General features: G+C 52.1%; 1 protein-coding gene across 4 annotated transcripts in view; it reads left to right on the forward strand.

The window, feature by feature from the left end:
* ITSN1 (intersectin 1) overlaps positions 1–25,869 on the forward strand; it is a 219,826-nt gene that overhangs the window by 172,047 nt on the left and 21,910 nt on the right. For 3 of the 4 annotated variants that reach the window (XM_047874628.1, XM_047874630.1, XM_047874629.1), the window contains one exon: positions 308–1,830. In XM_047874628.1, the coding sequence (XP_047730584.1) occupies positions 308–309 (2 nt within the window). In that variant the 3' untranslated portion in view covers positions 310–1,830. Of the gene's footprint in view, positions 1–307; positions 1,831–19,463; positions 19,586–21,411; positions 21,519–25,869 lie in introns of those variants that run through there. The other variant, XM_047874631.1, reaches the window with a different exon arrangement.

Here is a 25,869-nt window from a genome sequence, read left to right on the forward strand (position 1 = left end):
TGCTCTGATTCTGCCGAGCTTTGTTTGCAGAACGTAAAGCTAGACCATTGCTGCATTCGCAACAGTCTCTTTGAAGACCTTCTGTAATGCAAGACTTTTATCTTGTGGGGTTGTTTTCTTTTCTTTTTTTTTTTTTCATTCCTTCTGTAGCATGTCCCCTCCCTCCCCTCCCCCCTTTTTCCTTTTTTTTTTTTTTTTTTTTTGATCATTTTGGCACCATGCTGTTGACATGCCTGACTCATTTTCCTAGCTTGAATTTTGCTCATTGTTTTGTTTTGCTTATGTGTTGTTTTCCTCCTTTTTCTAGGAATCATATGTTGTCCATCCCCCCCTCAGGCTTGAAAGTCCTCAAAGAGACCCACTATCCCATATCACTGCCCAGAGGGATGATGGGAGATGCAGCCTTGATCATGTGACTTCCAGCATGATCACCTACTGCCTTCTGAGTAGAAGAACTCACTGCAGAGCAGTTTACCTCATTTTACCTTAGTTGCACGTGATGACAATGTCGAGTTATGACTTGCAGAGATAGAAGCAAACCTTACAAAATTACACAGGGTAGTGGGTCCTTTTGTGGCTTTCCTAGTGACTCGAATTGACTTCCCCCCCACCTTTGCACAGGTGCTTTCGATAGTTTTAAAAGTGTTCTTAAAAATATCTTTTAGCCTTTTAATAAAAATCAATAAATTACTCCTTTGCCATTTTGGTTTTGCAAAAAGACCCACTATCAAGGAATTCTGCGTGTGCTATGGAAAAAAAAAAAAATGTTCCAAATGTCCATAAATCTGAGACTTGATGTATTTTCTTTGTTCATTTTGTCCAGTGTTACCAACGACATTGTGTAGTTTGGGTTTCCCCCGCCCCCTGCTGTGGAAGCAGAGGAATTCAGTGTATCTGTTTTAAAGCCGTGTGGAACGACCCCAATTAAACGGAAGGTGTTTGGCGCTTGTTCGTGTGTATCAGATGTACCCTGCCGAGCATGTAATAATACATCCTGTACATAAGAACTTAGTTCTTCCCATGGCGAAAGCTACCACCTTGTACGATGCTCTAATCATATTGCATTAATCTGATTTTGCACAGTGACCTTGTAGCCACAGGAGAAAGCACCTGTGTTTTTTTGTTCGGTCTCAGATTTATCTGGTTGAGTTGGTGTTTTCTGTTTGGGGTTTTTAATCTTGCGTGTTTTCATGCCGTAAAATCAGTAGACGACGCCGCTGAGGTTGTCACGATCAACAGTATCTACAATCTCTCCTTAGTCTCTGTTACATGAAGTTTTTATTCCAGTTACTTTTCACGGAATGACCGATTTTGAACACGTAATTTTCTTGACAAGAAAGAATGTATAGAAGTCTCCCTGCAATTAATTTCCAATGTTTACATTTTTTTTTAACTAGACTGTGGGATTTCTGCAGATTAATATGAAACGGAGCTCATGGTCCGTGTATGTGTTAGATGTGTTGTAGCTGAAGCCATGTGGTGTCTTTTAAACACTAGTTGGAAGCTCTCAATAAAAATGCCCGCTGCTGACAGCACAGGACACCGGGTGGGGGGAGCCTCAGCACAGTCTCGCGGTTCCACTAATGCCTTTGTAACCTGAAGTCACCTTCTGTTTTCACGCCTCCCTCGGGGGCGTCTGTGCAGAGCCCCTCCCGCGCTCACACAGCGCGGAGAATGGGGGCTGCTTCCCCTTGTTCCCTTGCGCTCCAGTATTTTCATGGATATGAATGTAAGATATATAAATACATAAACCTGCGGCTTTAACAACTGTAATACCACCTTTTGGATTAGTTACGTGTATAGATAATTAAATTCTTCATACAAAAGTTAGACGGAAATGTCTCTGTGTTTTGATGTTGGAACCTGGCAGTGGTGACGGGGATCCAGACAGACTAGATGGCAGCCGGGGCCAGCTGCCCACGTGTCCATGGGGACGCTTGGGCTTTGAGATACAGACGCCATCCGCTCCTCGCGGAGTCTTCTTTGACCCCCCCCCCCCCGCCCCCACCTTGCTATCCACTCCTCCCTGATCAAGGAGTAGAGGATGGCCCCTTACAAGACGGGTTTTGAAGACTAGAACTACCGCGCAGCTGAGCGGTTAACTGTCTCTTCGGGCTTTTGGTGCACGTCCTTGATACATTGACAGGTGTGTGACTGGACTCAGGGTACAAAACATTTCTCTGAAAGATGTATCATAATAAGTGTCTGATGAACATCCAGAGAACCTGTGGGTGGAGATGGAAACTTTCACGGCTTCCATACTGCTCCCCGCCATCCGTTTCTGCCTCGCACACGCCAGTCTTGTCGCCTTTGCAGAAATAAACCAGTGTATGTGTTGAAGAAGCTTTGCTCTGCTGACCATGCACTTGCTTCCGATCATGAACTTCACTTAGCGACCCTCCTCTGCCCTTCATTTGAACAATGGTTTCTATTTGGGGGGGGGGAGGGATCCATCACGTGTCCAGCATCCTACAGGACTCCGGGGAGAGTGTGCTGCTCAGTCACTACTGGAGACAGGGTCCCTGTCCTCATGGAGTCTGTGTTCTAATGGGAAGAACCAGCAGAAAACCAAACTACCGCAGTACATGTAAATATATGTGGGCTGTGTGTGATAAGGTGATAAGTCCTGTGCTGGAAGTATGGTTGCAAGGCACCACTGAGCAGGACGTCCAGTTGGGGCGGGCAGGGCGGCAGCAGGGAGAGGGTCAGAGAACCCTCCCAGCAGGAAGTGATATTTAACCTGAGACCTGAAAGAACTAGGGGCCAGATGAAGCCGGAAAGAGAAGTGGCTGTTCTAGGCACAGATGTCAGGACGTGCAAAGGCCAGGAGGTGGGTGGAGAGATCTCTGTCCCCAACCTCCTCCCTGCCCCCCACTTGTGGAGCAAGGATCAAGACAGCAAGCCCCATCTCTTGCCCAGGAGCCCTTCCCCCATATAAGCCAATGTTTCTTCTCCAGCCTTGAGTTTGGTTGAAGTGACACATTGTCAAGGTGGGTACTGCTGTGCACTCTGTAACTCTCTCTACAATCCCCTCTCTATAGATCATTCCTCCAGGCTTCCTTCTGGTCTGTGAACGGACACAGGTTGTTCCCCAGGACATGCTCTTTCCCCCTCGAACCATTTGGTTTGCATTTGATTATAGAGTGTCCATCTGATCCACTTCTTCTCAACCAGGGGGAATGCTACCGGCATCTAGTGGGTGCAGACCAGGGATGCTGTGAACTGCACTGCAGGGCACAGGACCACCCCCACCACGGAGAATTATCTGGACTCAGATGTCACCAGTACCAAGGTTGAGAAACCCCAGTCCCACCCACTGGCCACCGTGGTTAATGTTCACCTGGTTGTTCACGGCTAACATAGGTGCCTTGCTGGTAGTCGCTGCTTTTGTTCCGTAACTACTGTTGAGTAAACTTAATCACGTAATAAGTTCATGCTCTGTATCTGTGGCGTCAAAAGTGTCCCAGAATCTTGGTTCTATATTTTAGACTTGATCATACTCTTCTTGGCTATTCCCCATTGTATGCAGTTTGGTACTAAAGTACTTTTAGTCCTGTTCTCAGAAAATCTGCTTAACAGGAAGTTGAATAAAGGAGAGAAAAAGCATCTTTTAATTAAGTTAGCAAAGTGATGCTAGGTATCTCCTTTGGCCCCAGAGTTTAAAGATGTCAGATTTTTTTTTTTTTAGTGGTGTAACAAAAACAGCTGGTCATTAAATCATTTAATTTCATAATTGGTGCCGATTTGTCATGTGAATGTATCTGCAACTGATCTGTGGGTACAGTGCCATATGGACAAGACGTGTCCAAATGAGATCACCCTCCTTTTGCAGTTTTGAGTTGCCTTCCTAAGGCCAGCTGCCTCTCTGCACTGCAGAGCAGGGCCCAGAGAGCTGCAGAGCGGGAACAGAGTGGCGGCCAGCGGGCCAGAGCCTGGACTGCCTCTGCGTAAAAAGGGTGTCCTGGAGAAGCGGATGTAAAGGAAGGATTCTTCCCTTTGTAAAGTAAAAAATATTATACCATTACACATATGGCAGAAACTGGTGTCTGCCCTGTTTCTGGAAGGGAACTGGGCAGATCCAGACTCCCATAAGCAGATGGCAACTGGGCTCTCTCTCTATGCCTTCTTTGATCCCATCCGAAGAAAACCCTGGTAATACCAGCTTAAGAAAACCCTCTCAGTAGTAGGTTAAAACATGGAATCACCAATATTCCCACCTCTCACCTATAAAACCGCAATTTCTGTTGCTCAATATGCTATATGCCCACCTTGGCATATAGTAGGTTAAGTACTCAGAAATGTCTGTTTGAACGAGTGGGTTGAGCAATTAATACACGAGGAAGAGGCACTGGGGGTTCCGTTCCAGGCACACCACATCACCCCCCCAAGAGGATACCGAGGTACATTTGCAGGCCCCTTTGCTTTAGCTGTGAGTTTCCCAGCAGCAACTGTGTTCTTGGGAGGGGCTGCTCCTGGGGTCTGTCGCTCATCTGGTCTGTGAAGGAGGCCAAGGACCAGAGATGCCAGGGTGTGGCAACCTTCCTCTGGGCCAGGTCTACCCCTGGCACGGGGTCGGGGAGGCAGCCACCCAGATCACAGTTGGGGAACGGGCCCAACAAATCACAGCCCTGCTTCCTGGCAAATTGAAAATTCCTGAGAGTGAATATTCATTTTTTTCTTCTAGCAAAAGTATACGTTAATCCTATTCATTCCTTTTAGTTCCAAAACACCCAAGAGAATTTTTATGAAAAACTACATTGACTGCCAGTGGTCCCAAAATGCACAGGAAAAAAAAAAAAAAAAAAAAAAAACAACCCAAGTCTTCAAAATGTCTGATATTTTGGATCTGGTGGGATAGGGGAACACAATGAGGTCAAAGATCACGATAACTGTATGTGAATATTTCACTATTTCACTTCGGCCAGAATTCTCTTGGGCTTTTCTTTAAGAAAATTCCACACACAAAAAGCCAGGTTTCCAGAATGTTTCCTGGTGGGTAGTTATTCCATCTCAAAGGGTTCCATTGCCACTCGGGGGAAAGTTGTTTTTTGTTTGTTTGTTTGTTTGTTTTTTACTATCTTTTAAAGTTTATTTTGAGAGAAAGAGAGTGCATGGGAAGGACAGAGAGAGGGATAGAGAATCCCAAGCAGGCTCTGCACTGTCAGTGTGGAGCCCAGTATGGAGCTCAAGCTAACTGTGAGATCATGACCTGAGCCGAAATCAAGAGTCAGATGCTTAACTGACTGTGCCAACCAGGCGCCCCAAGGAAGTTCTTTAAAAACTCCCTGGACATTTTAATTTTTATTATTTTTTAAATGTTTATTTATTTTGAGAGAGAAAGATCACAAACAGGGGAGGAGCAGGGAGAGAGAGAGAGGGAGAGAGAAAATCCCAAGAAGGATCTACACTGTCAGGGCTTGGGGCTCCATCTCAAGAGCCGGGAGACCGTGAACCTGGCTTGAAATCAAGAGCCCCATGTTTAACTGAGCCACCCAGACGCCCCTCCCCGGTCATTTTTAAATGATAGGATTTGATTCACAAAAAAATTAAAAGGTTTTGTTTGTCAAAAGTGAAAATCAGCTACAAAATTATACCAGGGCAACTTGCTGTTAAACACACACTACCTCTCAGAAACTACCAGGTTATTGTTTTACGTTGTCAACAGGCTGTGTGTGTGTGTGTGTGTGTGTGTGTGTGTGTGCGTGCGCTCGCGCACGCCTCCGTCTTTAGCTTGGTAATATTGGGTGGGGTGGTGAAAACAGACACATCACGCTATGGAAGATTCTGGCTGAGGCCAACCGCTGCGGTTCCCACATCTGCCCCGCACCTGAGGTCAGGGTGATGTTGCAAGCCTCGAAAGAGGAAGTGTCCCCTTGACTCTGCCCGTCGTTTTTTAAAGTTGGGCAGATCCTCCTCTTCGTGCAGTTGCTCCCGAGTGACCTACAAGGGGCAAAAGCACTTTAACGTTTTTTCATCAAGGAGCCTGTTTTCACTCCGTTGAACGACTTGATTCCCCTGGTTTCTTCCCCTTCTCCGTCCTGTGCTGCCCCCTCCCTTCTTGGTCCCCTGTCACACACACTCGAGCTCAACGGGTCCACCCGCCACACTCCAGGCCCCACCAGGAAAGTGGGGGGAGGTCTAGGGGCGGGAGGGGTGGGCGCACGCGCGCATGTGCATGCAGAGAGATGCCACCCGCCTACCCACCCCCATCCCTCCCCCCCTTCCCCCTTCCCCCCGCTCCCCGATCGGTCCACGGAATCCAGATCAGGGAGAGCCAGCCGTGCGCACTAACCCTGCGCTGTGAGCTGAGAGCATGTCGTTCTCAGAGGCCCCTCCCCCTCTCCCTGGCTAGACCTTTGACCTTGTGCCACGCGAGAACAGCAGCACCTCGGCACCAGCCGCCTCCCATAACCACGACTGTCTGTGTGGAAAGGTGGAGGCCATTCCGTGTGTGGTTCACTCATAGCTGGGGGGGTGGAGGAGCTATTGCCCGATGCCAGCACCTTGTGGCACCTTCTCAGTGCTCAGGCTCAGGACGCAGCCGCCTCCTCAACCCTTCTAGTCCTGCTCACCCCCACTGCAGGATCTTCCAAAGACACAGGCTTGCCAGAGACGCCCGTGCTCAGTGCCACCCCGAGAACGGTTGCCTTAGCGTCTCCATTTCCGTGGCTGGCCTCTGCCAGAAAAACATGGCGCCAAAGATACTCACACGGCCTGTCTACAAGTTCAGGGTAATATTTCATTCCATTTCTCTTAAAGTTTTGGAGTATTTTATTTTCCTGTAGGCAGATAGTGGCGATGGAGGAGTCCGACGTAACGGTACCCTGGGCTTTTATAGAGGCCAGGAAGGGATACAGGGTGGTGGTTCGGGACATGGGTTCAAATCCCAGCTCTCCCACTTCCTAATTGTGTGATTGTGGCCAAGTGACTTAACCCCTTTGTGCTATAGTTTCCTCATTTACATATGGAGGGATAATAATTGTACCCAGCAGGTAGTAAGCCCCCCCCACAGACAATAGCCTTCTTGTCATTCTTACAGGAGAGAAAAGGCATTTGCACCTGGTCCTGGGCGTGAAGGAATCCATTTAACTGGCTTCCTCCTTTCTTGCAATAAACCGAGACAGAAGGTTGTGTGCATTTTAAGACTTTACAGAAAGCAGTGCTTTTGTAGATAAGGGATTTTGCAGAGAAAAGATTGGACAGCTTCCTTAAAACCTTCAGCCATCTCATTCATTTGTGCACAAATCGGGGTCCCCTTTTCTCCAGTAGTGGGAGGCCCACCTGTGTTGGAGTAAGCACCTTCCTCATGCTCCCTCAATGTGCGGTGACACCCAGCCCCGTCAGCGGACGCTTGGCAAATGGGAGAAGTTGCCCTGTGTTTCAACGCGGCTGGCGTCAGGGAGGCCGACAGAGCAAATGGAATGTGCGAGGCTTCTAAATGTCACGTCCGTGGACCCGGTTGGCAGGCCCATGCAGCGCCCCACAATAAACCTGTCACACATGCATTGAGTCACTGGATCCCTTATTTCTCATCTCTGCATTCTGTGGCCTTGTGTTCTCTCGCCAGCAAAGAAAGACTGGAATGTTTGGCCCCCAGACGTGCCAGAAGCTCGTTCTTTTTGTTCTTTGTGTTTTGTTTTTAAGCAACCGTACAGCTTGGATAAGGGGCATGTGTCACAAGGGTGGGGGGCACCCCAAAGCGCCGTCTCCAGCACACTTAAAGACTGGGAGATGAGTTCTCTCCTGCCCCGTCGCGGACACCCGGACATGCCTCTCAGCATCCACGGCTTTGGGTCTGGGATGCGTCTGGTCTGTTTGCCAAGCCTCCGGCAGAGTTTGAACCCTATGATCTGTCCCAGCAGAGAAGTGGAAGCCAGGATGACCCTCTCCTCTGTGGGGCATTACCTTGTCCTTCTGAGGCCGCTGTGGGAAGACCCCCACATCTGAGTCCTCAGTACGACCCTCCAGTGTCACGGGCTCCCTCGTGGTAGGAGCCCTCACCCCATCCTCAAGGGGCAGAAGTAATCTGCCAGTCCTCTCCCCTCCCTCCCCTGCCCCTCCCCTCCACCCTGCTGTGTCAACAGCTCCTGGGAGACCAGGAGGGGTCCAGCCTGCCTGCATTTCCTGGCAAGCACCTCCTCTCCTGCACTCCCGGAGAGGAGAGTCGTGGCCAAGGAACACGAGGCCAGGTGACAGGGCTGTGCTCAGTGAGACACAGACCGGGCACCTCTTCTCATGGAGCTTGTAGGAGCCAGAGGAAAACACCAGCTCACAAATAAGTCATTTCAGCTGCTGCTGGATGAAATGGGCCAGGATGTGACTGACGGCCAGGGCTATCGCAGATGGGATGGCCCAGGAAGGCCTCTGTGGAGAGGTGGAGGTCTGACTGCAGAGGAGTTGGCAGGCAAAGGTCAGGGAGAAACATGTTTCAAGCCTGAGGGATAGCAAGCGCAAAGGCCCTGAGGGTGACCAAGTTTCTCCAGTCCTTGCATGAAGACCATAGCCTTCTTTTTTTTTTTTTAAGTTTATTTCTTTATTTTGAGGGGGGAGGGGGGAAGGTTGGGGCAGAGAGAGAGAGAATCCCACGCCATTAGCACGGAGCCCGATGCAAGGCTTGAACCCACAAACCGTGAGATCATGACCTGAGCCAAAACCAAGAGTCAGTCGCTTAACCGACTGAGCCATCCAGGCGCCCCAGGACCATCAGCCTTTTAACCCGTCCCTGCTCCAATCTCACTGTTTTCCAGCCTCTTCTCCACCCCGTGGGCAGAGAGCTATTTTAAAAATGGAAGTTGCAATCTGCTAACAATCATCCAGGGCTTCCCAGTGATAATGGCCCAAATCTCGCAGTTGGGCCTCAAGGCCCTGCCTGATCTGCTCCCTTCTCCAGCCTATCCGGCCGGACCCCTCTCTTCCCTTCTCCTCATTGAGAGCTCCTTGTGCTTCGTCTTCAGCGTAGCTCAGTCGTCGCTTCTCAGGGAAGCCTTCCCTGATTGGCGCCTTCCTTTCTGAGTTGCTGGTGGAACCCATAGACGGCTGCCGTCATCCAAACACCTTCCAGGTTTCTAACACCAAAAGGTGTGGCAGGTGCAGGGGACATGGGCCTCCAGCTTGCAGGAGGGGACCCTGACGCTTGAAGAGGGGAAGCCCTGGGCTGAGCCCCTTCCAGAGCTAGTTGCTACCGTCCCGATCTCACATTCTCTCTGCCCCCTTTTGAGTTAACCGTGAGGACCCTCCACAGCGGTCCAGGCTTCTGTTGCTGCAGTGGGTTTCCAAGACGCCCTCTTGAAAACCCTCTCCTCTGACCTCCAAACCACTTGATGGAAATGCCCACCTGCATCACTGGTCCGCGCATGCTGGGTGTGAACTGGGGAGGAAATGAGCAGTGTGGACAGCGTGGACACGGGGCCTTTCCCCACCTAGAGATCCCATCACTCAACCTGCCAGAGTGTCATCGGTCTGGGATCCGTGGACACCCGTTGTCCGGCCCCACCCGTGCTTGTCTCGTCCTACCCGACCCGCACCTCCCTGCTATCACCACAGTCTCCTCCCCGCCTTACAGCCCGTCCCCCTCCCCGCCCCGCCTCCCTGTCTTCTCCACCTTGGTCCTCCCATCTTCCCCCTCCTCCTCTCCTTGCTGCCCAGCCCAGCTCCACCGACTCGCCGTGACTCAGCTCTTTGCTGAGCTGCTAGTAACTCATCATACGTGAAGATGAGTGGATTTTAAGACTCGCACAGACACGCAGATACTCATCTCCCGCCCAAGACTGTGAGCTCCCTGGGGGGCAAGGCCGGATCCCACAAAGACCCACACAGGTACAGCACTTACAAGTAGCGGTGGTACCTCCTCCCCTTGTACGATTGATTGTTGTGCGACGCCCCATCTCCCCGGTAGCTTATGAACCAGAGGACAGCGCCTACCTTGCACCCTTGCATGTCGTGACCGCCCATGGCGGTCGTTCAGGAGCCCTGTGTGGACGGTCTCACTCCTTCCTCCCCATCTAGGCTGCAAGGAAAGGACACATCGGTGCTCAGTCTCTGCGCTGCATGTGACCTCGAACCCTGCACAAAGCTGTGTGTTTGGGAAGCCACCATGGCTTAAAAGATAAATTCACGTGAGAAGACCCTGGGACTGGAAATGAGCTTAGTAGTCAAAAGAATTGTCATTCATCATTCTTATAACCGCCCTAACTACCATATATTTATGCGTGTATTTGGTTTTCTGTCTCCCCCACTAGAATGGAAGCTCCATGAAAGCAGGGACCTGAGCGCAGCTATGCAGTTGCTGGAAATGAGCAGGAAATGTCCCGGGCTCAGGTTGTCTCTTGTGTCCCACCGGGGTCAGTTTGCCAAGTTAGGAGAGACCGCAGGGGACCGGGCTATGCTTAGACCCTCGAGAAGAAAGTTCCACTGGGACGAGGAGGATGCCTGCCCCGCTGGACCGCCAGAGCTGGGTCCCGGGACCGGCCAGCCAAGGGTCACTGTCAGAGGAGACACAGCCGCCTTGACCCAGCCTGGCTACCGCCGGCCCAACAGCCTCGGGCGCCATGGACCAGACCATCCTCACAGCCAGGTCTCTCGGGAACGCGTGGGGAGAGAAACGGGGACCGGCCACCCTCGGGCCCACTCTTTGGTTTTCTTGTGGGTCTCCGTCTCCCAAGACAACAAGAGCGGAGGGCTTATTCCTGATAGCAGAAGTCACCGTGCACCTGTGGACTCCGCTGTCCCATCGATTCAAGGAGGCCGATGAGCAGAGTGACCTTTTTGAGCTCTAGGCCTAGCATTGGGGGTCAGGTGGCGGCAGTGTGACCTCCAGGGACACAGCGTCAGAGGCTTGTCTGAGCTCCAGGCCATGGACGGAGGGACGGCATTCTGGGTTACAACCATAGTTCCCTTTGGACAAGCCGCTTGAGGGACCCACCTGGGTCTGGAATCGGTTCAACAATTGTGACGCTCTTGTGCTGCATGAGCCTGGACAGATCTAGGTTCTGAATTTTGCTCCGTTTCCGCACCAGGTGTCTTGATTTCGGGGCTCCCTCTGATGGAGTGGTCCTCACTCTGGGCTGCACGTGGGAGCCTCCTGGAAGCTTCCACATGTTACAGAGGCCCGGGGGGGACCCCGGCCAGGTGGATTTGATTGGTCCGGGCTACCACAGGGACGTCGGGCCTTCTAAATCTCCTTAGGTGATTCCAAACATGCCGCCATTCTCAGGGGCCACAGCCCTCACCCAGCCTCCGTGAAGCTGCCACCGCGATCCTTCCGAAACACGGCCCGGACCTTTCCCAGCTCTGCAACCAAGACAAAAATGTAGACGTCTCACTCTGCTGTTCAAACTCCTTGACTGTACCTCCCCCCCCCCCTCACCCGGGGCGAACTGTGTCCCCCTCCCCCACCAGATTGAAACGTTGAAGCCCTTCCCCCCAGTACCTCAGAGTATGACTGTTTCTGGAGCTGGGACCTTAAAGAGGTCATTAAGTTAAGATGAGGCCATTAGGGTGGACCCTACCTCCAATGTGAAGAGGACATTTGGACGCAAAGAGTCACCAGCAGTGATTTTGTAACAGAAGAAAGGCCATGTGAGGATGCAGGGACAAGATGGCCACCTGCCCGCTAAGGAGAGAGACCTTAGAAGAAATCAGACCTGCTGGTACCTTGATCTTGGACTTGCTGCCTCCGGCGCTGTGAGACTCCATTTCTCACGTGTGAGCCCCGTGGTCTGTGGGACGTGGTTACAGCAGCGTTAGCTGACTAACACATCACCTTCCCAGCAAGGCAGGAGGCATGGTGGTTCAGAACAGTAACTCCGGGGTAGGACCCCCCCCTGCCATTGATTAACTGAGGCTTTGGCAAGTCACTTAACTTCTCTGTGCCTCAGTTTCCCTGTCTGTTCAAGGGGAGAATAGGCGTAGTAGCTGCCACACAGGATTGTCGGTGAGGACTCTGTGAGTTCACGTACATGCAGCGCCTGGAACCGTGTGGCTCATGCGAGCACGCGGTGTTGACTTTCTTTACTCCCTGTTACCCCAGCATCTGCTTTCTCTCTATTCCCCTTTTCTCCGACCGCTTCCTCTGCTTGGATCCCTCGCTATTTCCCCACCCGAAACTGCCATGTGCCTGATGGAGTCCAAGCCAAATCCCCGCTTCTCTGGAAGATATTCCCAGGTCCCTCTAGTCAAACCTACTGCCTCTCATTCCAATAAACATGTGTCTGTGCTTCTAACACCCCAGCCTGCTTTGTGTCCCCGAAGGACTTACTTGCGGCCGCTGCTGAGGGTCCCTGAGATACCGCAGGGTGGTGGGCATTGAAAGCAGAGGTTCAGCAAGAAAGGAAAGCAAAGGTGGTAACATCAGTGGGGCCAGGAATGAGCGAACGAGTGCACACCGTGGGATGCTCGAGGCCGCCCCAGGGATCCCGGCATCCGTTATAAAGCCATGAACGCCATGCCTTTAGTTAAAAGTGACCTATGGCAAATTAAGAGAGAACGTAGCCCTGAGAGTAATTTGATTTTTGCAAATTCTCAATAGTCATTAAACTGCCTGGCCCCCCATGTAGACTGGATCCCCCTTCTTAGAAGAATTGTTATTCTTCTGGAAGCCACCTTGACCCTTTGAAGCTACGGGGTTAATGCTGAGTGTGGCTGAATGGAAGCCCCCAGAGGGACCCAGCCGAATGGGTCTAGCGAGTTCCCCCAGACAGGCCGGAGAGGGCTGCCTGGGTTCAGTTGGACATAAGGCATCGGGGGGGGTCTTTGGTGCCATCAGGTGACATTCTCCCTCTCCCCACTACAGGTCCCCATGCCCACCCAGCTCCTCTAAACCCCCATGAGAATCCAGTCTTAAGGACTTCAACGCTGAGGTCTCAGGGACGGGCAGCTTGCAGTGAAGCCCTTTGTGAGTTTCCTGTGCTTTGGCCAGAACCACAGTCTAGATGGGATGCCCGAGCCTCTGGTAGACCAGGGCTCCCCAAGGACAAGGACCCAGCCCGCCTCATTCACCGCCAAGTCCCAGCTCCAAGCACAGCGGCACAGGGGGAGCGCACAAGTTCACAGCTTGGAGAATGGGATTGTGGGGGGAGGGGGGAGGGGGGAGTGCTCTGGCCGGAGAACCTTCTTTATGTCGCATCCATTGCAGCCTTTCCTATGTGACAAGCCATCCCACATGTGCCATTCTGTCCAGGAGGTTGAAGGCAACGCAATCAGACTCATTTTCCCAGAAAAATCCAGCGTAGCCCGGCAGGGGCCACGAGAGCCACGAGGCCCCTGTTCCCTCCATTGAGGCCCGCCCTGGAGAAGGCTTCGGTGTAGACAGGAGCTCCAGCTCCAACAGGTATCCTGGTGGGCGAGGCCATTTAGCCGGAGAATTTGGGCAGAATGTCCCCCACAGACACTGGTATATCCTTTCTCTTAAAGGTGAAAAACCATTGCCTGAGTTTCCATATTGTGGGATTCCTCGCCTGGCCCCTCTGGCATTATGCCTTCTGTGATGTCATGTACTGCCCACCTTATTGCCTTCCCGCTTCCCGCCTTATCTCCCATAGTGTCCCTGCACCTACTTGGCATACTGGCCCCACACCCCCAACATAATGGCCCCATCCTCCCTGATGCAGAACCACCCCTCCCCCCCCAAACACACACACACACACAAGTAGGACCTCCTCGCAGAGCCTTCCTCCCTCGGGACAAGGAGCATGTACTTCTGAGCCTTGCAGACTCTACTATCCTCGCAGACCTGCAGGAACATTCTCCGCTGCTTGCTATTTCAAATTTAATTTCCATGTTCGCGTCTCCCTCCCAGCTGTGAGTTTCCTTGAGGACAAGGGCATTATCTTGCTCATTCCTGTGTCTCTTGGGCTTCGTAGGAACTTAATAAATATTTATTGACCATCGTAGAGTATATTTTGGCCCTTTCATAACAGGAACGAGGCCTGTTTATTTGGTTTGTCCAGTGGCCGGCTTGCTGTGGGGGCTGGTCTGGTTTTTAAAATCATGGACCTTGTTGAGAACGGAAGGAAAAGGGTTGGGAATGAGAGGGGCGATGCCCTGGTTGTACCCTAAGTCCTTCTGTATGCTTTGAACTGTTTACATCGAGCGTGTGTTCATGTACTACTGTTGTAATAAAGCAATTTATTTAGATTATGCTGTTCCTATGAACGTTGTCCCATTGAGGTGACAAGATGACCTTTTTGGGTAAGATTTTCCCACGTTCTCTCCAGTGCCCCAGACTCAACTACTCTCAAAGGGGTCTCACGGCTACTCTCCACTTTGTGAATTTCTAACTATGCAAAATTACAAGGGACAGCACATAGATTGGGAATTTTATGTGGGCTGTAATTAGGGATCGGTTTTAAGTGCCCAGAGTCGCTTGCAATATTATTTCAGCTGCGAGTGGATTATAGTTAGTTTTAAGAATCCCTTCATCACACCGAGATGTCCGTGAAAAGTTATTTGCTCTGCTTTATTCTCTCATTTTTCCCCGGGAAAGGGAGCCAGAAAATCATGTTTATCCTGGTTCCCAAAGGAGAGAAGAACCACGTCCCTCCACCCTTAAAGAAAACTCTCTTATTTGCAATGTCTTTTCCATTTACCCCGCTCTGAATAATGGAGTTTTTAAACTCGTTTGTTTTTCTAAATATTAAATTTTCAAAGGAAGGATATTTTTTAGCTCAAAGTACCTATTTCCAGCCTGTAATGGTCTTCTTGGTCTGGCATCCAGCAGCAAGAACTTTTAAAACAGCATCGTGTGGGTCGGTTCAGTAGCTAAAAAGACCATTCAAAGCCAACGCTGTCGGCATACAATGCTGAGACGAATCTCCCCACAAAATCTTTGCTTTCTGTTGTACGCTGGGGCCTGGAGAGGCCATCTGAGCCAGCCCCCTGCCTCCAGGCAGGCTGGTAGGTGGACGGCGTGGGGTGGAATTTGTGGCGGCAAGCAGCCCAGAGTCACACGGCACCTGTCAGCTGGGTCAGCTCTGACATGGGTCCTCTGGGTGGATGGACGGGAATGCTGGAGCTGCCCGGAGCAGGAGGCCGTGCAACCTCCTCGTGCCCCCCCCCTTCCATGTGCAACAGACTCCCAATTCACCCCAAACTGGCCCCGGCACCAGGGATTCTTGGACTAATAGCCTAAGTCCACTCTAGACCTTTTGCTGTTGTTCGGGCTCCGGGCTTCTTCAAAGCCGTACCACGTAGGGGAGCCAGGGGGCTCAGTCGGTTAAGAGTCGGGACCTTGACTTCAGCTCAGGTCATGATCACACGGCTCGTGAGTTCGAGCCCCGCGTGAGGCTTTGTACTGACAACGCGGAGCCTGCTTGGGATTCTCTCTCTCCCCTCCTCTCTCTGCCCCTCCCCGACTTGCGTGCTCGCTCTCTCTCTCTCAAAATAAATAAACTTAAAACAGCAACAACAACAACCATACCATGTAAAACTTGAAGACTCAGAACTTCTGAAATCCAAAGCAAGCCATTTCCTGTTAATGTTTCCTCCCGGGTCCTTGTTTCCGACTCCTCAGTCGTTCTAAGCAAATCTGCGGGTCACTTGCACCATCCTTGCTTCAGAGCTGTCAACCTGGCCGGGCTTTCAGTTTCCAGTAATGTCAGTGTTTCTCAGTGGGGGGGCTGTTGACATTCGGGGAAGGCAATTCCCTGTCCTGTGTATATTGCAGGGCATCTTAACAGCCCTGGGCCAGCCCCACCCAATCCCAGCCGGCACCTCCAGTCATTATGACGACCAAAAATGCTTTCTCAGCCCCGGGGGCTGGGGGGCCGCACAAGCCTCAGCTTGGTGGGGGTTAGTATCCCTTCGGCCTGTGGGAACTAATACCACCCCCAGCCGAGAACTGTATGCTCTGGAGGCAGACATTTCTCCTCTTTCATTGTGAATCCTCAGCACCCAGCAGTTGGTGGCAGACTCATGACAGGACGTCGGTAAACATGTGTCCAGTGAATGAATGAATGAATGAATGAGATCCACGAACAAGCTTCAAGAGGGCCTGTGAACCCTATAAAACTGTGTGCAAAATATGTGTGTGTGTGTGTGTGTGTGTGTGTGTGTGTGTGTGTTGTACATGTGAGTTTTCTGGGGCCAGAGTTCATAGCATCCATCATGTTCTCCAAGGGAAATTGTGACTGAAAGGGATGTTCAGAGGATGGGGGCAACCAGTGTCCCCCTGATGTCCTAGCCCGATGTTTGTATCCCTGCAAACACCAGTGCACGGTGTGGGATGCGTCTAACAACTGCAGCTCTAAACCATATCCTAATATCCCCACAGCGAGGAAGGTCCTGGGCACCTGGGTGGCTCGGGTTAAGCATCTGAATTCGGCTCAGGTCACGATCTCACGGTTCGTGGGTTCGAGCCCTGCGTCGGGCTCTGGGCTGACGGCTCGGAGCCCGGAGCTTGCTTCGGATGCCATGTCTCCCTCTCTCTCTGCCCCACCAATGCCCGCGTTCTGTCTCTCTCGCTCAAAAGTAAACACACATTAAAAAAAAATTTTTTTTAAAGAAAGGAATGTCCTGAAAATTCTAGGGGAGACCCTGCTCCGTGAGAGTTCCAACAAGTCCCTGTAATGCAAGGGCTGCGTTCTGCTCTGTAATAAGAACAAGCCTTCCTCTCTCCTGGGCTCTTTGACTCATTGACAGGACAGTTTGGTGAGAATAGGTGACAAGTGAGATGTTTCCTCCCAAACTGAAGAGTGTTTCCCAGGTGGCTTTCTTAATGAAAGCCCAAGGACTTGGTGGCGTCACTCCACCACCCAAAAGCCGAAGCTCCCGCAGGGGCTCGGCAGAGGCGGGCAGAACTGAACAGAGCGAGCCATCAGGACTTGCTTCCTTCCTGAGAGCTCGCTGAGGGAGCAGTTGTTCTAATGAAGCACAGCCAACGCCCCAACCCGCAAAGAACAGCTGGACCAAGCTGGTGGCTGAGTGGAGGGCCCAAGTTCCAGATTCATCTGCAGACCTGCATGGTGGTTTGTGCCCAGCTCACGGATCTGTGGATTTATAGTTTGGCCACATTGCAGTGGCTTTGAATGAGGTCATGGGGATGGGCATGGAGAATATTAACATAAGGATGGCTCGTCCCTGCTGCTTTCCCAGCTCCCATCTGCCTGCCCATCCCCAAATTGTCCTGTTCCAGGAAGAGAATCTAAAGCATTCTAGAAAGGGCATTTGGCCAGGGGAGGGTACAAGACTGAGGACTAGAAGGACCCAGATGTGGAGCTCAGCTCTGGCACAGGAAAACGTTTGCTAAGAAGTCAGTGATATCATTCACCTCAGAGGGATCATCCTATTTGCGGAATCTTCCAGCATATAGACTAGGTCATGAGCCCCAGTCTAGGGGGAAGACTTTCTGGGGGGAAGATGGAAACTCTGAGGAATTCCTAATAGTCCAGAGCAAGCGTCTCAAACTTTAATTTGCCTTTAAAAAAATCACCTGGAGAGCTTGTTAAATCAGATTCCTGGGCTCCAAATCCAGGTAGTCTATTCCGCAGGGGCCTGGTAATTTGCATTTCTAACAAGTTCCCTGGTGTGGCTCATGCTGCTGGTCCCGGGACCACACTTTGAGAACCACGGGGGGCTGGCAGGTGGTTCATATTGTGCTCCATCGCGCCCCCTTGTGGGGGGAGATGGTATGAGAAAAAGCAACGGAATGGGACCCCTGCCCGCATTCCCGCCTACATCCAGGACACCTTTCAGTCTATTTTACAAATCTGGTTGTGTGTGTGTGTGTGTGTGTGTGTGTGTGTGTGTGATAAATGAAGAACCCCTCATAAAAAGGAGAGGAGAGACCACGGGCCTGGAACAGGTGGGCCCAGGCCTGTATGAAGGACACCCCCCAAGAAAGGGGGCTTCCCACCCTCCACCCCCCCCCGTTCCAGCGTGCCGTGTCATGAGGCAGCCTCCGCTGATAAGCGGAGAACGTTCAAAGCCAACAAAACCCTAAATAGCCAACCAGGTGAGCAGAGGCAAGGGCAGGCACCAGCTTCCGTGTGTGTCCCATCTCAGGTCAACCCGAGCCCGTTCCCTCGGGCACCTGGGGCCCCGGATGTGCCCAGCTGTCTGCAGCCGGGGCAGTTTCCCTGTCTGTCTTCGGGCTTAATGCCTCTACAGGCACACGGCAGCAGCCTGGCTCATGGACTTTACCTGGCACTGTCTGAACGCTCTCCACACCTCTCTGCCCTGTGCCCAGGCCCAGCAGGAGCCTCAGCACAGCCACCTGAGCCTCCGAGAGCCAACCTCAGGACAAGCTGATGCCCTCCTGTAGCTGGGACCCAACAACAGTAGCCGTCCGGGGTAGAGCCCAGGTTCTGGCGTCAAAGCGTCAGGCTCGAGTCTCGGCCACTGCAAAGCTAAGAGATTTGGGGTGAGGCAACCCGTCAGAAGCTCCGCTTCCTTGTCTGTGAAATGGTGACGCTTCCGGAGCCTCTGTGGGCTTTGAGCACACCTGTCAGCGTAGAGCTCCTTGTGGAGCACCTGGCGTGGGGTGAGCCCTCAGGAAATACCGGCCAATTACTCCTTAGTCTTCTCTGGACATTATCGTGTCAGCAGTTTGGACGAAGGAGTGAGCTGCCTGGGTCAGTTCACTAGGCTGCCGCAACAAAGGCCACACGTGGGGTGGCTCAAAACAACAGAAATTTATTTTCTCACAGTTTTGGAGGAAAGTCCAAAAGCAAAGTGTTGGCAGAGACATGTCCCTCTGGAGGCCTTGGGGGAGATTTTTTCCGTGCCTTCCTCTTCGCTTCCGATGGCGGCTGGCAATCCTTGGCGTTCCTTGGCTTGCACCTGCCTCTGTCTTTGCCTCTGTCGTCCCATGACCTTCTTTCTGACCGTCTCTGTATGTCTTCCTGTAAGGACGCCAGTCACATGGGATTAGAACCCACCCTAATTGAGTATGACTTCATCTCAATTTGACTCTATCTCCAGAAGCCCGATTTCTGGTCACAGTCACAGTCACAGGAACCAAGGTCATAGGTATAGGTCACAGGAACCAAGGGTTCTGAGGAACAGGAACCAAGTCACAGGAACCTAAGGTCACAGCCACAGGAACCAAGAGTTAGAACTGGAATGTGGGGGCGTCTGGGTGGCTCAGTCGGTTGAGCGTCCGATTTCGGCTCAGGTCATGATCTCGCGGTTTGTGGGTTCAAGCCCTGTATCGGGCTCTGTGCTAATGGCTCAGAGCCTGGAGCCTGCTTCGGATTCTGTGTCTCCTTCTCTCTCTGCCCCTCTCCTGCCCGTGCTCTCTCTCTCTCTCTCTCTCTCTCTCAAAAATAAACATTAAAAACATTATATATATATATATAAAAAAATAACTTGAATGTGTATTAGTAGGGAACGTGATCGAACCCGTAACACTGCCCAACTCCAGTGAGGCCACAGGGACCAGCAGGCACGAGGCCCCAGGTTCTTCTCTGTGTGGCTGTATGAGCTTCCCTAGACTTGCACTAAAATGTCCCAATGGTTGTGTCTTCCAGGGTGTTCAGACTTACACCTCTTGGATATGCTGACCCCCACTGAAAGAAAGCGGCAAGGATACATCCATGAGCTCATTGTGACAGAGGAGAACTATGTGAATGACCTCCAGCTGGTCACAGAGGTAATGGCAGCTATGGGTGCCGGTGGGGGCTGGGGATACTGGCAGAGGTTGGGGAGAAGGGGGGCCTCTGTTAAGGAGGGCTGCACCCTGATTCTCAGCCTGAGAGGTTTTCTGATGTGTGGGGAGCATCTGGATGGTAAATCACACAGGAGATTTCTACCCAAGAGAAGATGGTCGAACTCTTATCCGTGGCCCTCTGAGTCATCCCCGTAGAGGGATCACTCATGTCAGGGGATGAATGAGTCCGTGAGGAGGTGTGTGGAAGGTGACACGTGGGCTGGGGACTGGGAGTCTAGACTCTCCTCGGAGAAGTGGGTGCTTAGCCACCAACTAGTTAATGCCATAGAGCAGGCCATGTGGTCTCCCGGGCCTCAGGGTTGGCATCTGAAAATGGCAGCCATCCAGCCAATTATCTCGAGTCATTCCTGGTGGTACATATTACCTCTGAGGAAAATCTGTTGCTGAGAATGAAGATGTTTCTTCCCAGGTCCCCGTGCACTGCCCTGTCCCAGAGAATGCCCCGTTTTGTCTCTCCTCCTGGGTGGCTGTTGAAAGGCCTGGGCCACTTGGTCCAGAAGGATGAGGAGAGGCAGAGTTGGGAACCCCTGCTTTTCAAGAAGACTTTTGTTTTTGCGCACGGGAAGTTGCCATGTTAGCAACAGGGGTTTGCAGAGCTGAATGGCAGGATCACTCTACAGTTTGAAAAACATTGTAATAGTTTTGAAACTCCTGCTCCCCCGCTGCCCCTCACCTAACAGTTGTGCAACTATCTCCTTGGACAGCCTTAACCAGGAACGTCACCACCCGCTGCCCAGTGTTGAATGGGTACAGGAGGCGGGATGGGTTACTGGTCCAGGAGGCACATTCATGCATAGGAAGTCATGGTGCATACTTAGGAAAAGTGCGCCTTCCTCAAGACACTTGACTGTCACTAAATATGCAATCTAGGATGTCTAGGATGTGAATGTCACCCCCTTAGATGTGGCACTTTTGTGCAGTGGTCTGGTACATGCTGGGTTCAATGTCAGCTCAAGGACTCATGAAGAATAGGGCTCCCAGGGAACAGCCTGAGCCCAGCCACATTTATTTCAAAGATGGGACAGGCTGTCCCATCTCTAAAGACCTTTCAGAAGAACGCCTTGCCTCCAGTAGGAGACGATGACCTCTTTGCAGGCAGGGGCTCGCCACGTGGGGCTGGGCGGAGAGCTGTGATTTACCCTGAGTCACCCAACCACGCAGAGCTTGGATCCTGGGCAGGCTCATTTCTTTCCCGGAGCCGCAGCCGGCCCCTGTACCAGCCCGGCCCAGGCCAAGGGCCCAACGGCAGAAGACATCACCCAGGCTGCTGGTTAGAGTCCCTGCTTCCTTGGGCGGCTCCCCTCCGGGTGCCCGAGGCTTGTCTATGCAACAGACGCTGTATGTGAGCCTGAAAGAGCCGCCCACACCACGTGCATCCTGAAGCCCCCCACTTTTCCCGCCATGCCCACCCCCCACTGTGGGCAGGTAAGAGTGTTTCGACAGGCCTCCGGGCTTTATCCTGGTGGAGTTAAGGCCCGTCCTCTAGAGTTCAGCCACCCTTCCCTGTAAAACAGTGCAGAGACCTGATGGGGAACCACCACCCCCCCCCCCCCCCCCCCGCCCCGCAAACGCTCGGGTAGAGTGGGGGAGGGGCGTCTGCTGCAGAAGCTGCGGGAAGCTTCTGGGCCTCCCCACAAAGCTGCAGACGGCCCGGTCCTCTCCATGCTCTGCACAGACCTGCGTGCGTGTGTTTCAGGTGTAACGCTAACGGTTTGCTTTCTGAACTGCTTCGTTTTCTGCACCTGTAGATCTTTCAGAAACCCCTGATGGAGTCTGAGCTGCTGACAGAGAAAGAGGGTGCTATGATTTTTGTTAACTGGAAGGAGCTGATTATGTGTAATATCAAACTACTGAAGTAAGCCTCTCTCCCCTAACCCCGGCCTTGCTTCGTGCCCTCGGCTCTCACACACTAGCACCTCCGCGTGGCTTTGTCCGTGTGTCCCCCGTGCATGCCGCCCCGTGTTTCTTTCTGCCTCTTTTGCTCATTTCCACCCATAAGCACCATGATTCCTTTTCGCCCCCCCCCCCCCCCCACCACCATGCTTCCCACACACACACCGCCAGTTTGTCATCGCACAGAGTAAATTGCCCACTTCCTGCTTTCACTGTGGGTCTAGAGTTTCCAGAGCGAGGCCGGTCCTGGCTGCCGATCGCTGACCGGCTCCCTCCCGGGGCGTGGGGTGGCTCCCCACATGCCTGCCCGCAGGTCCGGGTCCCGTGGGCGAATACTGTTCTCTTGGGACATTCTTGGCTCCTGGGGGCGGAGAACGGTGGGTACCATTTGCTGCCCGTGGTCAGCATTTCCTCAGGTTAACTCTCTGAGAAGCTAGCCTGGAACCCCTTACATTTTATTCCCATTTTGGTTTTTCAGAGGCAGCTTCAGGGCCAGGGAGGAAGCGCTGGGTCAAGAGACCTGTCAAGGTCTTGACCAAGTCAAGAGACCTGGGTTTGGAGCCCAACTCACTGCCCAGCCTCTTTGAGCCTCGGTTTCCCCATCTGTAAACTGAGGGGGTTGGATTATGTCATCACAAAGGTCCCTTCTAAAAAGACCCCACCCCACCCCACCCCACCCCGAGGGGCCTGGGTGGCTCAGTCAGTTGAGTGACGTCGGCTCAGGTCACAGTCTCGCAGTTTGTGAGTTTGAGTCCCACATCAGGCTCCCTGCTGTCCACAGGAATCCCCCTTTGGATGCTCTGTCCCCCCCTCCCTGCCCCTCCTCCTGTCTCTGCTCTCTCTCTCTTTCTCAAAAATAAATAAAAATTTAAGATAATAATAATAAAAGAATACCCCAAATCTGTGCCCCGCGGGCCGTACTTTGGAACAACACTTGCTAAGAACACAGAGTAGGCCTGTGGTGATCCAGCGGGCTCGGGGGGGGGGGGGCGGGAAGGGCCGCCCCCCACGGGGGCCCCAGGTTGAAGCGCAGCCCCGGGAACCTGGAATCCATTCCCAATCTTCATGTTCCCATAACTGGGAAGCGGCTATTTCCTAAATGTGATCCCTCATTCTTGCAAAGTAATTCCACGCCCCTCCCCCCCCCCACTTTCTTGAGTGTGTGTTTGGGAGTGGTGGGGGGATGGGGAGAGAAGTGGGCAGAAATAAAAACATGACATGTGCTCTCTCTGTGCTCTGGAAAACAAATAATCAGAGATGACCCCCAGGGGTGCTTTGAGAAAGTGTTTCCATTATCCTCCTTGAGGAGGATGCTGTAGAAGTTTCTGAATGTAGATACGGGTCGGATGCTTAGGCCTACATCTTGTTCTTGCTCTACTGGCTGTGTCTTTGGGCAAGTCGCTTACATTCTCTTGGCCTCGGTGTCCTCATCTGTAAAATGGAGATAATAATGGTACCTACCACGTAGGGTGGCTGTTAGGGAGTCTTTAGATGAAAGTGCCTGCCTGTCTTCAGTGTTGGGCTCAGCCCCCTTGCCTTGGAGCCAATGGGGCTAGTTAACCCCTGAACCTACAGGAGCTGAGCCTGAAGGGTTGGAGACAAGTTGTTTCAAAATAGCCACAAGTTTTCTGTTGAAAATATACCTACAAGTAATTTTTATTTAAGTTTACTTATTTATTTTAGACAGAGAGAGACAGAGAACAAGCCGGGGGTGGGGGGGGGCAGAGAGAAAGGGTGAGAGAACCCCAAGCAGGGTCCACGCAGAGCCTGATGTGGGGCTCGAACTCATGAACCATGAGATCCTGACCTGAGCCAAATTCAAGAGTTGGATGCTCACCCGACTGAGCCGCCCAGGCGCCCTTGAAAATATACCTGCAAGTTAAAACCTCTTTCCTTGGGCAGCAATCAGTGGGCGGTGGGGAGGTGGGAGATGCATCTCACGTCCCCAAGGGCCCTTGCCCCCCATGTCACCCTCCCTCCTGTCCTGTCAGGGAAACAGCAGCCCCTTCCTTGAGCTCTGTCACGGCCATCCCCTTCCTCCCGTTAGCGCTGACGTGCTCCCCAGCCCCGGAGGTGGGAATCGAGAGTGCTTACAGCTGGGAAAGCCAGGCTCAGAGAGGTCCAGTGACTTGAAGTCACACAGAAGGCAAGCCTGTGTCCCAGGCTGCTCTGTGGATGACCTACTGGAGGTTCCACCCCATCCTGCAACCGATGGAAAGAACGTGGAGCCAGGAGGTGAATGTCCTAAGTTTGTGCCTGGCCCCCAGCGCCTTCTAATTTGTTCTGGGCAGTTTCCTTGGGCAGACCCCTCTCGGACCCCTTGTCTTGGGACCTGTCAACTTGTAGGCGTGGTGCCTGCCTGGTCGGGCATGCAGGGTTATCCTGAGGAGCGAGGAGGTGAGCCATACCCCTGGCACACTGTCAATCATGTCAAACATGCCTGCACAGCACCGTCTTCCTGCCCTCACAGTGTCCCTGTGCTCTGTCCCCTTCCTCCGATGACCCGATCAGTTAGCTTGGGTGAACTAATGTTTTTATATCCTAGATAAAATATTTAATAGGAGCCTTCTGGGGATCTGATTTCTTTCTTTTTTTTCCCCCCTTTTCTATGTCACTCTGAAAAATTTTAAACAGAAAAATGAAAAGAAGTATAAGGTGAACGCCCGTATTGTGGATTGTACAGTGAACATCTTGCTACATTCCTTTGCTGCATAGACTTGATTTCTCCTGCAAAAGATTAACCCCAATGATGGGGGGATTTGGGGGCCCCTGCAGGCTAGAAGAGGAAGGCTTTTTTGGACAAAGAGACTGTAAGGCAGCAATCCCTGCAAGGCCACATATCTGCCACTCCCGATCCAAGGGCCAGCGACTCCTTGAACTTGGGGTGGGAGGGGGAAGGACATGGGATTTAGGAGGCAGATAAATAAGAAACAAATACAATGAAAATAAAGGGGTGCTAACTGGGACATAGGACTTCCTACTAATGATGCCTCTGGTTGGGGGTCAGAGCGGATGGTTTGTTCTCTTGCTGGTGAGTGGAGAGCTGTGAAATTTGCTTTTAAGAAACAGAGTAGGACGGAAAGAGCTAGAACGTTTTTATGTTAAGAGTGGGCACAGGCCCCTGAGTATAGCTGTCAGAAGTGATAGAAGGGACGCAGAAGTGACATAGGGCTGTGCAAACCAGGTGTTAGGGACTGTTTTTTGTGTATTTTTTAAAATGTTGTAAAGTTTATTTCTTTTGAGAGAGACAGAGAGAGTGCGAGTGGGGGACAGGTAGAGACAGAGAGAGGGAGAGAGAATCCCAAGCAGGCTCCGCCTGGAGGGAGGGAACTTGGGGCTGGGGGCGAGGCCTGGAGGAGAGGCCGGAAGCGGAGACAGGGAGAGAAGTAGAGGACTGTGGAAGGAGAGAAGTGGAGAGAAACCTGGCCGGAGGGCAGGAGCTGCTTCCGGAGGAAGGACGGGGCCTGTGCAGAGCAGCTCGGGAGTGGAGGCGGGTCTGGACGCTGTGTCTATTGTCTCACACTCAGTGCTCAGGGACCTGGAGCTCCGGGGTCACAGGTCACACCTCCTGGGTTCAAGGGCTGCTCCCGTCAGTATTAGCTGTGTGAGTTTGGTCAGGTCTCTCGGTTTCCCTAGGCCTCAGGTGTGCCAACAGCCAATAGGGAGAGTTAGCAGTACACATGAGAGTGTTTGTTTGATACGTAAAGGACGTATTAATGAATGCAAGCTCTGTTGACCATGTGCTTGCTCTGCGGACCTCAGAGGGTCGGGAGTGCTAATTCATCCAGCAAACACCGAGTGCTCTTTGAAATGTCCATTAGCTGATTGCTTATCAGCCGTTCACGGCCTCCACCCGGTAAACCTTTAGATGAGATTACAAACCAGCTCACCAAAGGGCAGAGCTGTGGCAGTTGAGTCACGTGACCTGGGAGCCTGGTGATCCTCTGTTCAAACCCATTCAGGCCCAGTCCTGCCTGTGCGGTAGAACATCCCAGAAGGAGACCCACGAGTGAACCTAACAGGTGCCTGGTCCATAGTAGGAGCCTGGTTTTAGGCCTGGCCTCTAGGTGGACAACTCGAGTCTGCAAGTGTGGGGTTCCAGAACCCAGGCGTTGGTTTAACCTCTTCACGACAATGCCCATCTTTCTTCTTTTCTCCTTTCCTTGTCTTCTCCATTATTATTTTTTTTAAGGGGGTGGGGGAGGGGGTGGTACTTTTATTCTCTTAGAGAAAGATTCTTTTGCTCCTCCTCATAGGAAATGATGGAGTGATGGAATTTCTTCCACTGTCCATCCATAACCAGTTTGTAACAT

This window comes from Prionailurus viverrinus, chromosome C2 (genome assembly GCF_022837055.1).
Source record: "Prionailurus viverrinus isolate Anna chromosome C2, UM_Priviv_1.0, whole genome shotgun sequence".
In the NCBI taxonomy this organism is placed as follows: domain Eukaryota; kingdom Metazoa; phylum Chordata; class Mammalia; order Carnivora; family Felidae; genus Prionailurus; species Prionailurus viverrinus.